This window comes from Pan troglodytes, chromosome 3 (genome assembly GCF_028858775.2).
Source record: "Pan troglodytes isolate AG18354 chromosome 3, NHGRI_mPanTro3-v2.0_pri, whole genome shotgun sequence".
In the NCBI taxonomy this organism is placed as follows: Eukaryota; Metazoa; Chordata; class Mammalia; order Primates; family Hominidae; genus Pan; species Pan troglodytes.
This window is the reverse complement of record NC_072401.2, coordinates 140,516,271-140,531,809: the sequence shown is the minus strand read 5'-3', so window position 1 is coordinate 140,531,809 and position 15,539 is coordinate 140,516,271. Positions and strand designations below refer to the sequence as shown.

At 37.6% G+C, this 15,539-nt stretch overlaps 1 protein-coding gene across 43 annotated transcripts in view; it reads left to right on the top strand.

The window, feature by feature from the left end:
• The window catches only part of ELF2 (E74 like ETS transcription factor 2), a 120,123-nt gene extending 105,113 nt beyond the window's left edge, over positions 1-15,010 (top strand). For 20 of the 43 annotated variants that reach the window (XM_063809011.1, XM_009448292.4, XM_063809026.1 and 17 more), the window contains 5 exons: positions 806-979; positions 5,091-5,177; positions 10,811-11,003; positions 12,193-12,543; positions 13,261-15,010. In XM_063809011.1, coding sequence (XP_063665081.1) covers positions 806-979; positions 5,091-5,177; positions 10,811-11,003; positions 12,193-12,543; positions 13,261-13,885 — 1,430 coding nt within the window. In that variant the 3' untranslated portion in view covers positions 13,886-15,010. The remainder of the gene's footprint in view (positions 1-805; positions 980-5,090; positions 5,178-10,810; positions 11,004-12,192; positions 12,544-13,260) is intronic. The other 23 variants (XM_063809015.1, XM_063809032.1, XM_001137434.6 and 20 more) reach the window with 3 other exon arrangements.
• Positions 15,011-15,539: the final 529 nt, after the last annotated feature.

Below are 15,539 nucleotides of genomic sequence, written 5' to 3'. Positions count from 1 at the left end.
AACCATACTTCTTAATTTGAATAGAATCCTGTGTATTACTCAGAGATATGAGAATAAATTTGTAGCATTTTTGGTCAGTCTATTAATCTAAGATAGTATGTATTAACTGTATCTCTTAATTGAAATAGAAATGTCATATCTTGGTTATTTGTGCACATTAGAAGGAAGCCAGAGCAACATTATTGTATGTACTAGAATACCAGATAACAATTTGTACCTACTGTTTTAGTGACTAAAACATCAGGACTGTTACGTTAAATAAAACTTTAAATACCGAAAGGTAATATTTCTTGTCTGTAATGAGCAAGTTTTCCTTTTCATATTCTAAAATGAACTATAGGTGCTTATGTTTTACTGAGTACATATTTATAAATCTTTCACATTTTGAGCCACATGCATATATTACCTGTTAAAAAATAATGACGGATATGTGGATGGAAAGTAATTATTAACTAACTCACTATTATACTATTATTTTCAAATGTTTTCACAACTCTTAGAATAATTTAGAATTTTTCTACAATGAGTTTGAAAGTATAAGTGTGAAAGAGTGGAGTGACTACTCATGATCCTTGCCTTACCCAGAGGATTAACATTTTTCCTTTAAGTTGATTTTCCGTGCATTTATTTTCCTTATGTAGTTTAAATCATATCGAATATTCAGCAAATTAACTTCTTCAGTATTAAGCTCTTATCCTGCTTTGATTAATTCTTAACAAACCTCGCCTCTTCTAAATATTGAACTGTCCACATAAGAAACATTGATGGGGGTGGGAAATTTTAATTTTTCAACTTTTTTTTATAGTGGAAGTGTTTGTTCCTCCTTGTGTATCAACTCCAGAATTTATCCATGCTGCTATGAGGCCAGATGTCATTACAGAAACTGTAGTGGAGGTGTCAACTGAAGAGTCTGAACCCATGGATACCTCTCCTATTCCAACATCACCAGATAGCCATGAACCAATGAAAAAGAAAAAAGGTAGAGTATATTTATACATTTCTGAGAAGGCAGGTGAAAATTTTTCTCTTATCTTTTTCCTCATCAAGGGACATAGAAAGTAGTATATGCTGTAGATTTAAGATTGATGTTATCTTAACCAGATATTCTCAAAGAATCAACATTGAGATTTTAAATTTAGTATTTTAACGTACTCATACTGTTTAAAGGAGTTAGTATGTAAGGCTTGAGGATAATTGCCTGACAATGATATTTAACAGGTGTTCGACACACAGAAGGCAGATCAGAGATTCCCTGCACCTTGTCTTACTCCATCTTCTCCTTGTTGATCCTTTTATGGGTACTTGATTACTTAAAAAAAACACACACACACACGCACAACATTTTATTCTTTATTTTACAAAGTCTTGTCTTCCCTTGCTTTCATGGATATTTTTTAAAAAGCCAGGCACGCCTTTAGTCCCAGCTGCTCAGGAGGTGAGAGGATTTCGTGAGCCCAGGAGTTTGAGGCCAACCTGGGCAACATAGCAAGACCCTATCTCAAAAAACCTAAATAAACAGTGATTTATGTATCATATATATATCATATATATCATATTCATATATAGATCCATACTAAATATATATATCGTTTATATCATACTATATACAATATTCATATTTATTATATATCATGCTATTTTTACCTTATACCTTCTGCTTTGAAACACTAAGATTGCTGATAGAGACTTCTGATTGACATAAACTCACCAGTGGGTAAAAAGCATTTCCACTTACTATTTGACTTCTGCTGAAATTTCTGCTCCCCCCATCCCAATAGCACATTTTCAACATCATGAAGAAATGGGCAGTAAGTGGGTCTTTTTCTGTTGAAATCAAAGGTAAAATTGGAAAGAAATGACATTCTAAGTAATTGGGTATTCATCTAATTCTCCTTTCTTCTCTAACTCTTCACATTTTAGAGTAAAATGCAAAAATAAAGGTGGGTTTGAAATAATGGTATTTTCTTTTCTTCATTAAATATAGTGTTTCAGATTGCCACAGTGTGTACCATTCTGTGGTCATTGTTGTAAGGGAGATGAGAATAAGACAGTGTCTTCCCACTTGTAATACATGTAGATTATATGCATCTCAAGAGAGGTATACATGAGAGAATTTAGGAGGAAGAGTTACTTCCTGATGTAAGCATTTAAAAACAAAAGGCATACATATAAATAGCCTTATTTACCCACTGCCTGCTATAGCACTTGGCTGGTTGCATCCAATGAGAGCTGTCACAAAATACTTACGAAATGTTTGTTTAGATTTAATACCAGGCATGATGGCTCACATCTATAATCCCAGCACTTTGGGGGTCTGAGGTGGGTGGATCACTTGAGGTCAGGAGTTCAAGACCAGCCTGGTCAACATGATGAAACCCTGTCTCTACTAAAAATACAAAACTTAGCCAGCCGTGGTGTTGCGTGCCTGTAGTCCCAGCTTTTCGGGAGGCTGAGGCAGGAGAATCGCTTGAACCCGAGAGGTGGAGGTTGTAGTGAGCCGAGATTGCACCAGTGCACTCCAGCCTGGGTGACAGAGTAAGACTCTGTCTCAAACAAAAAAAAACACCACATTTAAAAGAAGATGGAAAACACCATGAAAAACAGGGGCCATGTAGGGAGCCAGGATGTGATATGACATAATCCAGGAAATACTTTGCCAATTTAATACAATTTTATTTATTTCTGTGAAAGCTCTTAGTGACCATTTAAAAATTACAAGGCTGGGTGTGGTGGCTCAGGCCTGTAATTCCAGCACTTTGGGAGGCTGAGGCAGGAGGATTGCTTGAGCTCAGGAGTTCAAGACCAGCCTGGGCAACATAGTGAGACCTCATCTTGAGGAATAAAAAAAAAATTAGCCAGGTATGGTGGCACATGCCTGTAGTCCTAGCTACTCGGGAGGCTGAGGCAGGAGGATCGCTTAAGCCTGGGAGGCTACAATGAGCCATAATCGTGCCAGTGCATTCCGGCCTGGGCGACAGAGTGAGACCCTGTCTCAAAGAAAAAAAAAGAAATACATGTAACCATTCTGTCTGTACTTACTACCATAAGGGAGACAATGAAGAATAAGAGTATCGTTATTTATATTTTTGTGGTTAAGTACATTTGGGATATACAAACTTAGATAGGTTCTTTTTTAATAGCAGTACTTCTTTTTATTTTGAGAGCCTTTAATATACTAATGTGCATTGTGGATCTTGCTGTCTTCCAAGAGAAGATAGCATATGGTGTTCTAAAAGTTAATATGACTATAGAACCCATTTTCCTATGGAGGAAATTTATCAAGGAACGTGACTTTGGACGTGCCGCTTTATGAGAAAATAAATTAAGCCTTTTTGCACTAACTTTTCTACTAAGTTGGGCTTTTGTGCTAGAATTTAGGAGATGCTGAAGATGTTAGTTTTATTACTGTCTGATTCATATGTATAAATATTATTTACATTGAGTAATTAAGCTGTATTCTAACAGAGACCAGTGAACTTTCTGTTTTACTTTTTGTTAAAACAGACTTCTGATTACAATTACCAGAATTCTGAAGTATATCTGTGCATTTTGAAATACAGATGTTAAGATGCTTTAATTAGCTCTTTATATAATTAATGCTTCCTAATGAAGAATAGAGTGACATCAGAAATCTCAGATGTAGAACAGTCACCAAATCAGTAATAATATATTTGATCCTAAAATATGGCCGGGTGCTGTGGCTCGTGTCTGTAATCCCAGCACTTTGGGAGGCTGAGGCGGGCAGATTGCCTGAGCTCAGGAGTTCAAGACCAGCCTGGGCAACATGGTAAAACCCATCTCTACAAAAAATACAAAAATTAGCTGGACGTGATGGTGCACACCTGTAGTCCCAGCTACTTAGGGGGCTGAGGTGGGAGGATTGCTTGAGCCCAGGCTGTAGGGAGCTGTGTTCGCGTCACTGCACTCCAGTCTGGGTGACAGAGTGAGACTCCATCTCTTAAAAAAGTGTATGTATTTATGTGTGTGTATATATATGTATTTGATTTTAAAATATAACATACTTAAGTATTCCCAATTTATTTCTTGAGTCTGCCTCTCACCTGCCAGTGTTCATTTGTGCTCAGGATTGAATATAACTAATTTCAGGCTTAATCCTCTTTCGTGTAGAAAAGTATATAGCCCTTACTTTTTCTATTCATTGTGGATGCTAGTCTGTCTGAGAGAGCCTTATGGCAAAAATGAGGAGGAACAAAAGGGAAGGACACAAACCTTTATTAGACATATGAAATCACTTGGAAGTTTTTTTAGCCTTGTGATGTATCTGCATGTGGAAGTGGGGAAATTGAAACACTTATGCTTACATTCTGGTGAATTAACTGATCCAGAGCAGTAGAGAGTGTTTGATATTTTTTACTTTTCCTCATTTGAGTTCAAAGGGCTTTGCAAATTATCAGATCTTCTGCAATAAGTTGCTAAAGCTGTTTCTCACCATCCTGTAGAACAGAAAACAAATTAAGTTTTTACTAGGATTTGTTTCTATTGCTACACTAATATAAAAGATTGGCAAGGCCGGGTACAGTGGCTCACGCCTGTAATCCCAGCACTTTGGGAGGCCGAGGTGGATGGATCACGAGGTCAGGAGATCGAGACCATCTGGCTAATACGGTGAAACCCCGTCTCTACTAAAAATACAAAAAATTGACTGGGTGTGGTAGCGGGTGCCTGTAGTCCCAACTACTTGGGAGGCTGAGGCAGGAGAATTGCTTGAACCCTGGAGGCAGAGGTTGCAGTGAGCGGAGATCGTGCCACTGCACTCCAGCCTGGGCGACAGAGCAAGACTGTCTCAAAAAAAAAAAAAAAAAAAAGATTGGCAAATCAAGGCTCTGACCAATGTATATGGCAATCGAGGCTCTGCCAATGTGTATGACAGAGATTACTACTAACTGCTGTAATCTAAAATACAAAAGTGTTTGTAATACTCCTTTTAGAAGCAGCTTTTCATACAGAGTATATTCATCTACAAATTAGTATCCATTTAAATGAATAATGTGTAATCAGAAAGTCTGCTAATCGTGCCTCTCATATTTTTCTTGTTTTCAACGTATGGTTTCAATATCTTATTTTTTCAGTTGGCCGTAAACCAAAGACCCAGCAATCACCAATTTCCAATGGGTCTCCTGAGTTAGGTATAAAGAAGAAACCAAGAGAAGGAAAAGGTAATTTGGGGAGGGTTGCTTTGGAAGTGAGATGATTTTTTTTTCAGTTAGGTGACATTTTTGTATTTGTAAGAAAACTATTTCTAGTACATGCACATATGAGAATACTGTCGTTGGTAATAGTTCTTAATAAGGGATGTATCAGCATCATGTGGGGAGCTTTTTCAAAATATCTGTGCCCAGTTCCTACACCACAGAGATTCTGTAGCCATAGTTGTATCATGGGGGATATAGGGACTTTTGGAAAAAGTCCAAAGGATGTCTGATACATATCCTCCTTAAGAACCATTGACTTACAGGATAATAGCACCCATCCTCATATATAGCTACCCATAATTCAAAGGGGTTTACAACTAAGCCTTGTTTCTAATAATTTCTTTCTTTTCTTATTTTTGTGAGACAGTGTCTTTCTCTGTTGCCCAGGCTGGTGTGTGGTGGTGTGATCATGGCACATTGCAGCCTTGACCTCCTGGTCTTAAGTAATCTTTCCGCCTCAGCCTTCTGAGTTGCTGGGACCACAGGCACATGCCACCATGCCTGGCTAATTTCTTTCTTTCTTTTTTTTTTTTTTTTAATTTTTTGTATAGATGAGGTCTCACTGTCACTCAGGCAGGTCTTAAACTCCTAGGCTCAAGTGATCCTTCTGCCTCAGCCTCTGAAAGTGCTGGGACTATAGGCATGAGCCACTGCAACTAGCCTGATACATAACTTCTTAACTGTTTAGAAGAATTCAAGGCGAGCTAAATTTAATTTTCCAATCAATAAATGTCAGTCACATCAGTCACAATTCAGAACAAAACCATGTTTTTGCTTATTTATTGACTTATTTTTACAGACAGGGCTAGAATGCAGTGGCGTGACCATACCTCACTGCAGCCTTGCGCTACTGTGCTTATAGCCTCCCAAGTAGCTGGGACTACATGCACACACCACCGCACCCAGCTAATTTGTTTTTTTTTTTTTTTAAGAGATGGGGTCTTGTGCTTTGTTGCCCAGGCGGGTCTCGAATTCCTAGCTTCAAGAGATCCTCCGGCCTCACACTCCCAGAGTGCTGAGATTATAAGCGTGAGCCACTGCCCCTTGCCTATTTTTGCTTTAGAATTTGTGTATCCTGATTAAAAATGAAAACAGCACCAAACCTCCCCCATTCTGTGCTTTCCTAATTTGTTAAGATGATTTCAAGTAACATTTCTTTTTAAAATTATTTTTATTATCTTTTTTTTTTTTAATTTTAAAATCTTTTGTAGAAACAGAGTGCCCCTGTTTTGCCCAGGCTTGTCCCAAACCCCTGGCCTCAAGCGATCCTCCCATCTTGGCCTCCCAAAGTGTTGGGATTATAGACATGAGCCACCGTACCTGGCCTTTAATTTTCTTGTCACTCAGATTCTGACAGATAAAGTATCATTTCAGTAGTGGTTTTAGATGTGTTCTGTCTGTCAATCTGATAACCAAAAATTTATCACTTTCATGAATAAGTGTTTTCAGACCAATATTCAATAGTTGGATAAATTTTATATTAATATATTTAAATTTATTCTGTCTTTATCAGGTGGTTTGACTCAATAATTTTAAATAACTAAAACAGAAATTAAGTCTAGTTTAAAAAAAATTGTCTCCAGTAAGCCTACCAAGAAATTTGGTATTTCGTTAGGTCAAAAAAAAAAAAAAAAAAAAAAGGTGACATTGAACACTTATTCAGGAACTGGTGACCCAATTTGGGAGAGGCTTAGGATACTTTTCTTATTTCCTTGTTTGTCTTTGGTTGTTGTACACTTCTAACATCTTAGGTTTCTTCTTTTAATTTATATTGAAAACTTTAAAAGTTAACATAGTAAGTATTAGAAAACTAAACTGTAAATATACAGTTATTACTGTTGTCTTTTTAAATAATTCTTATCCTCAGTGGTATCACTTATACTTGAACATCTTTTGCTTAATACTGGAGAAAAACTGTGACCAGTTTTTACCAATTAAAATCACATCTCATTACAATTTCAGTCTTGTATTAAATTTGAGGCAGTGTGTTGTAATTAATTGAAGCTGTTACAGTCAAACCTGTATTCAAAGTCCAGCCAGTGTTTTTTCGTCTGTAAAATTGTGATAATAGTCATAGGCAAATTCCTTATTACCTGGTAAAGAAAGCTTCTCTTTCTGAATCCTGTTTTCCCTAAAACCAGAAATATAATTTTTAATAATTTTTTTCTATAGAGACAGGGTCTCACTCTGTCACCTAGGCTGGAATACAGTGACAGGATCATAACTCATTGCAGCCTCAGCCTCCCAGGCTAAAGTATTCTTCTGCCTCAGCCTCCCAAGTAGCTGGGACCACAGGCACATACCACCGTGTCTGGCTAATTTTAAAATTTTTTGTAGAGACGGGTCCCCCTATGTTGCCTAGGCTATTCTCATACTCCTAGGCTCAAGTGATCCTTCAGCCTTGGCCTCCTTAGAATTGTTCATTTTAACTTCGGGATGGCAACATGGATGCAGTGAGTGTTTAAAGATAATATGAGGGATTTTGATGAGTTTAATTCAAAACATGGAAACATTCAGATATCTTATGTACAGGGCATTGTCTATGTTATACAAACATTTCTTCCAGAGTAGAATCTTTGCTCACATTTACTACTATGTGAACAAAATAAAAATGCAAAAAAAAGAAAATTTTTATGTAACTGAAGATTATACATGGTTTGTTTTAATAGTTTTTAGGTAGTGATGCTGGTGTAATAGGGTCCTAGAGATACAAATGTAACATTGTAAAGTTAAAAGTCATTTTTTTTGTTTTGTTTTGTTTTGTTTTTTTTTTGAGGTGGAGTTTCGCTCTTGTTGCCCAGGCTGGAGTGCAATGGCATGATCTCAGTTCACTGCAACCTCTGCCTCCCGGGTTCAAGCGATTCTCCTGCCTCAGCCTCCTGAGTAGCTGGGATTACAGACATGTGGCACCACGCCCAGCTAATTTTTATATTTTTAGTAGAGATGGGGTTTCTCCATGTCGGTCAGGTTGGTCTCAAACTCCCGACCTCAGGTGATCCGCCCGCCACGGCCTCCCAAAGTGCTGGGATTACACACATGAGCCAACACGCCCGGCCGAAGGTCAGCTTTTTCAGGTCAGTAGATGCATAATGGGTTGAACTCTGCGTTATTAATGAATTTACTGGATTTTCAGAGAAAGCCACAATGAAAGTGAAATGCCAGAGACAGAACATCAGTACTTTGATTGAAGGTGTTGGGGAAGTGCTGGCATGTTTTGGAAGCTTCCCACATAGCCTGTATCTTAGAACTGGATTTAAGGATAGTAAACGAATAGTGCATGGAATCCTACAGATGACCTATCTTTTTCGTCTCAGGACTCTTTTCTGTTCTTCTTTTTTTCTTGAGACGGAGTCTCGTTCTGTCGCTCAGGCAGTGCGGTGCAGTGCAGTGGCGTGATCTCTGCTCACTGCAACATCCGCCTCCTGGGTTCAAGTGATTCTCCCGCCTCTGCCTTGCGAGTAGCTGGGATTACAGGCACCCGCCATCATGCCTGGCTAATTTTTGTATTTTTGTAGAGATAGGGTTTTTACCATGTTGGCCAGGCTGGTCATGAACTCCTGACCTCAGGTGATCCACCCACCTTGGCCTCCCAAAATGCTGGGATTACAGGCGTGAGCCACCTCGTCCAGCCTTCTGTTCTTCTATTAATAAGAACCTTGGCACCTAGAGGTTATGAAGGGAATAAAATAAAAACAATCTGAAAAGTCTCTTCTAATGACCGCTGCCTACTACTCTCTCCTCCATAATAAGGGAGAAAAAAGTGTGATACTTTCTTCCTTTTGGGATTAAGTTTTTTATTTTACTTGCCCAGATTCCTTTTTGTTCTTTTATGCACATCCTAGCCATCTTCCAAGACTTCATGATGGCCTCCCAGTCCACTTTATTTTCACTCCTGGAATCCCACAGACATATTTTCTAGATTATTTGGAATATAATTAATTATGCATTGCTTTGTGATAGATCTTACATTGTTTCAAATTGTTATTTATTTCTTGCATTGTTGTTTAACTTGTCATCTACTTTCTTTCCCCTTCTCAACTAAATTATAAATTCCTTGAGGCAGGGACCAGGTTTTAAATTCATCTCCTTAAGCATGGTATGCAATGAATAAGCATTTTATTCTGCAGAAATATTCTAATATTTCCTCATTTTAAAATTTTACTAGTAGTGTGATCCAGAGCTAATGTTACAGTTAACATTTGATGAATACTTGACTAATTTTAAGGAATTACCATATTTTTCCATTTTAGGACCTCAGATTTTAAGATATAAGTATATATAATGAAATCCTTTAAACATTATCTTCCGTCTATTGGGTGTAATCAGTAGAAAGCGATTAGAAAATTTTTTTAAATCTGTTTTTAGAGGCAGTAATGTTCTTTTTTCTTTCTTTTTTCCTGTGACAGGGTTTCACTCTGTCGCCCAGGCTGGAGTGCAGTGGTGCGATCTCGGCTCACTGTAACCTCTGCTTCCTGGGTTCAAGCGATTCTCATGCCTCAGCCTCCCAAGTAACTGGGATTACAGGTGCGCGCCACCATGCCCAGCTAAATTTTATATTTTTAGTAGAGATGGGGTTTCACCATGTTGGCCAGGCTGGTCTCGAACTCCTGACCTCACATGATACACCCGCCTCCTGGTCTCCCAAAGTGCTGGGATTACAGGTGTGAGCCACCACACCCCGCCAACAGTAATGTTCTTTGCTATCAAGTCTTAATTGACTGGTAGTACAGAGGAAAATGATAAGAAAATCCTTAAAGGGTTGAGGGTAGTTTGCACTTAATAATACATATACCTCAGAGTTCATGCCTGTAGGTGAATCAAAGTAAGTTTCTTACAAAAAGACCCTAGGTCTGATGCCTAAAAGTTTTACACATTTCATTGTATTTTGCTTGCGTATCCAATAAAATTACTAAGTACCTTTTGGTGAATTTTGATCATGGAATTTAGGCTTATCATATGATAAAGGTGTAAATAAATTTATTCAGAGTTTAAATCTGTATAAACTAATAAATTTGATTCTGTTTAATTCAGGTTAACTTTGCCTAAGCAATTATGCCTTTGCCTTTACTGAACTCAAAATCTAGGATGGTGTGATATGTAATAGTATAAAAGCCAGAACCTGTATTTTAGCATCATAACTGTAAGCATACATAGGGGATACCATTTTTTTAAAAGTAGAAACAGGCCGGACACAGTGGCTCACGCCTGTAATCCCAGCATTTTGGGAGGCTGAGGCAGGCGGATCACCTGAGGTCAGGAGTTCAAGACCAGCCTGGCCAACATGGTGAAACCCTGTCTCTACCAAAAATACAAAAATTAGCCGGGTGTGGTGGAATGTGCCTGTAATCCCAGCTACTCGGGAGGCCGAGGCAGGAGAATTGCTTGAACCTGGGAGGTGGAGGTTGCAGTGAGCCAAGATTGTGCCACTGCACTCCAGCCTGGGCGACAGAGCAAGACTCCGTCTCCAAAAAAAAAAAAAGTAGAAACAAGTATATTCAGGATTTTTATGTTACAATGAAGGACACTTTATTTGCTTTTAATTATGTATTTAATTATGTTAATGAATTTCTAATCAATGTCTGTCATTGTTTTTAAAGGAAACACAACCTATTTGTGGGAGTTTCTTTTAGATCTACTTCAAGATAAAAATACTTGTCCCAGGTATATTAAATGGACTCAGAGAGAAAAAGGCATATTCAAGCTGGTGGATTCAAAGGCTGTCTCTAAGCTTTGGGGAAAGCATAAGAACAAACCAGACATGAACTATGAAACCATGGGACGAGCTTTGAGGTAAAAACTCAAATGAGCTAGTATTCAAACAAAATTTATGTATTTCTTTATATGTCTATTAGCTGTTTAAAGAGAAGCTGAAAATCCTTTACAACTTTTAACTTTGGGGGATATTCTAGAGGAGCTTCTTAGATTTGGAAGTAGGTGGGGAGATAGGAGTTTGGTCTACGTGCTTATAATTTTAACATAATTGGAAAATTCATTTTTGCAGAAAATGTGCTTTTGTACTTAGGACTGTTTCTTAATAGAAATTATGAAGTTGTAGGCTTAAAAAAAAATTAAACCTAAACAAATTATGGTTCCTAAAGTTAGTTTGTTTTTTAGTTTTTAGGGATTTGTTATAAATGGATTTATGTTGATAGGAAAATTTATCTTAAGTTTTATCAGTTTGGCTGGGCACGGTGGCTCACGCCTATAATGCCAGAACTTTGGGAGGCTGAGGCGGGTGGATCACTTGAGGTCAGGAGTTCAAGACCAGCCTGGCCAACATGGGGAAACCCTGTCTTTACTAAAAATACAAAAATTAGCCGGGCCCGGTGGTGCTCGCCTGTAATCCCAGCTATTCGGGAGGCTGAGGTAAGAGAATCGCTTGAACCCAGGAAGCGGAGGTTGCAGTGAGCCAAGATTGTGCCATTGCACTGCAGCCTGGGTGACAAAGCGAGACTCTCAAAAAAAAAAAAAAATTATCAGTTTGATAAACCCACAAAATTCTTTCATTGTAAAGTACATGGCTTCTTCTAATTAAGGGTGTTTTTAAGTGAACACATTGTTTATGTGACAGTATTCACATATCTCTACTAATAAGTAAGTGTGGCTTAGGTAATTTTTCCAGTAATATCAGTTTGTTGTTATAACCTATGTAAATCAGAAAATAATTTCTACCATTGTCAGTATAGTAAAATAGTCAACGGTAAGGTAAATTATTTCTTTTAAGAAAAAGAATGAACTTTCGGCCAGTTTATAGACCTTAAGTTTGTAGGACCTTGGCCCCAGGTTCCAACTTGATTCCTACTCTAAATTTGTAACCTTTTGAGCAATCTAGGCAGTAAGAGTTTGTTTTTTTCTCATCTGTTATTAGAGATAAGGGAATGTTTCTGTTAGTATCCACTGTACGTGGTCTTTTTGGCGGGGGTGGAGTGGGGTGGAGAAATAATATACTTGATTCATTTGGTACATTTTCCCCTTACAGATACTACTACCAAAGGGGAATTCTTGCAAAGGTTGAAGGACAGAGGCTTGTATATCAGTTCAAGGATATGCCGAAAAACATAGTGGTCATAGATGATGACAAAAGTGAAACCTGTAATGAAGATTTAGCAGGAACTACTGATGAAAAATCATTAGAACGAGTGTCACTGTCTGCAGAAAGTCTCCTGAAAGCAGCATCCTCTGTTCGCAGTGGAAAAAATTCATCCCCTATAAACTGCTCCAGAGCAGAGAAGGGTGTAGCTAGAGTTGTGAATATCACTTCCCCTGGGCACGATGCTTCATCCAGGTCTCCTACTACCACTGCATCTGTGTCAGCAACAGCAGCTCCAAGGTAAGTGAAGCAAACCATTAGTTTTAATGTATTTACTTTTTAAAAAAGTCTCCGTGGTGAAAACAAAATGTCCTTTTGCTTAATATTAGTGTTCTAAGAACCCAGTGTTGTCAGGACTTTGAAAAGTGCTTGATGTTTTAATTATATTTTTTATTGTTGTTAAAGTAGATGTCTTGCTGGGTTCAGTGGCTCACGCCTATAATCATAGCCCTTTGGGAGTCCAAGACAGGAGGATTGCTTGAGGACAGGAGGTCAACACAAGCTTTGGCAACGTAGTGAGACCTCCTCTCTATAAAATAAAAAAAAAAAATTGCTGAGCATGGTGGCACACACCTGTAGTCCTAACTACTGAGGAAGCTAAGGCAGGAGAGTCACTTGAGCTTAGGAGTTGGAGGTTGTAGTGAGCTAAGATTGCACCACTATACTCCAGCCTAGGTGACAGACTGAGACCTTATCTCCAAAAAAAAAAAAAAAAAGTAGATGTCTTAAATAACCTGAATTGGTTTTTATGGTTTTATAGATGGAGCTTAATGTAGGCTTTAGTTTTTAAAATATATCATGGTATGTTTGTGTCAAACATCAGGGATTGCCAGTACCTCTGTAAAATTTGGGAGCACTAATTTTACACATTTTGGATTTGTATTAATCTTTTACTCAGGAGACCTATTTCTCAGTTGGCATTAAATATAATCAGCTTTTTTCTTTCTAATGTACTAGGACAGTTCGTGTGGCAATGCAGGTACCTGTTGTAATGACATCATTGGGTCAGAAAATTTCAACTGTGGCAGTTCAGTCAGTTAATGCAGGTGCACCATTAATAACCAGCACTAGCCCAACAACAGCGACCTCTCCAAAGGTAGTCATTCAGACAATCCCTACTGTGATGCCAGCTTCTACTGAAAATGGAGACAAAATCACCATGCAGCCTGCCAAAATTATTACCATCCCAGCTACACAGCTTGCACAGTGTCAACTGCAGACAAAGTCAAATCTGACTGGATCAGGAAGCATTAACATTGTTGGAACCCCATTGGCTGTGAGAGCACTTACCCCTGTTTCAATAGCCCATGGTACACCTGTAATGAGACTATCAATGCCTACTCAGCAGGCATCTGGCCAGACTCCTCCTCGAGTTATCAGTGCAGTCATAAAGGGGCCAGAGGTTAAATCGGAAGCAGTGGCAAAAAAGCAAGAACATGATGTGAAAACTTTGCAGCTAGTAGAAGAAAAACCAGCAGATGGAAATAAGACAGTGACCCACGTAGTGGTTGTCAGTGCGCCTTCAGCTATTGCCCTTCCTGTAACTATGAAAACAGAAGGACTAGTGACATGTGAGAAATAAAATAGCAGCTCCACCATGGACTTCAGGCTGTTAGTGGCAGTACTGACATAAACATTTGCAAGGGAAGTCATCAAGAAAAGTTAAAGAAGACTTTAAAACATTTTTAATGCATATACGAAAACAATCAGACTTACTGGAAATAAATTACCTATCCCATGTTTCAGTGGGAAATGAACTACATATTGAGATGCTGACAGAAAACTGCCTCTTACAGTAGGAAACAACTGAACCCATCAATAAGAAAAAGGATTGAAAGGGACCAAGCAGCTCACTACGATATCAAGTTACACTAAGACTTGGAACACTAACATTCTGTAAGAGGTTATATAGTTTTCAGTGGGAGGGGTTGGGATGGGTAATCTCATTGTTACATATAGCAATTTTTGATGCATTTTATATGCATACCAGCAATTATTACTGTGTTCGCACAGTTCTCACTTAACTGGTGCTATGTGAAGACTCTGCTAATATAGGTATTTTAGAATGTGAATTGAAGAATGGATCCCAAAAACTTCAGAAAGAGGATAGCAAAAAAAGATCTAGTGCGATTTTATATATATATATATATATATACACACATACATATATATATATCATATAGCTTAAGCTGATTTAAAACAAAGGCCTTAGACTAATTTTCGATTTTCTTTCTTGAAATAAGCTAATGGCTTGTTTGTGTAAAGCTTTTTTATTAAAAGAAAAATTTTAAAAATCTTGTACCTAGCACAGTATTGTTATAGAATATACATGTAATATTTTATATGGTAGTTTAAGTCTGTCAGTTTCTTAATTGTGGACAAATTAACAGTTGGCTCTGGCCTTTTGCTGTAACATGCCTGTGTCACTCACTTAGCCTTGGCATTTGTGCAGACATACCATTTTCAGTTCTGCTGTCACTTGGAAGTTCAGGCTCAGCATGAATTTTTGGCAGGTAGCTCTAATACTTGGAGTTTTCTTTGTTTGTTTGTTTGTTTTTTTTAGTTGAAGTTTATGAGGGAAATACCAGTGTTCAGATTTGAACTATAATAGTTTGTATATTCAACATTTGAAGTATATTCTATTTTGTTGTACTCTTGTTTCAAAGTGTATTCAAGTAGGTTTTCTGAAATATAGAAATGAAATTTATCTTCTGTTTTGGTCTCTGGTGATATTTTAAACAATATTTAAAAGCCAGTATAGAAGTGTTTTAGTTAGGAAGTGATAAAACATCTCTCTTCTCCTTCCCAACTACTGCATGAAGAAATTCTACTTCTGTTTTGTTCCATTATATTAATATTTGGCAAATACCTGCATGTTGCCAGTTTCTTTCTAATTATGATGAACTATAATGTTCTGCTTAACGTAATGAATTTAGTATTTCAGTTGGCTGCACTTAAAGAATTTATATTTTAAAACACTTCAAACCATTTGTTTCACAATCAGACCTTTTGTGGATTAAAAAGAACAATTACTCTTCTAGCCCTTTTACAGATTAGGAAGTTAAGGTATCTGAAGGATTACATAAACTATGTAATTTTACTACTGTCTGTCACTCCATATCTTAATGCTCTTTCTACTACAAAGAAAAGTTATCTATTTTTACATGTTTTAGAAATGTAGATGAACTCATACATAATATTTTTTGTCTTTTAATTGATCACATACTACTTAGGTC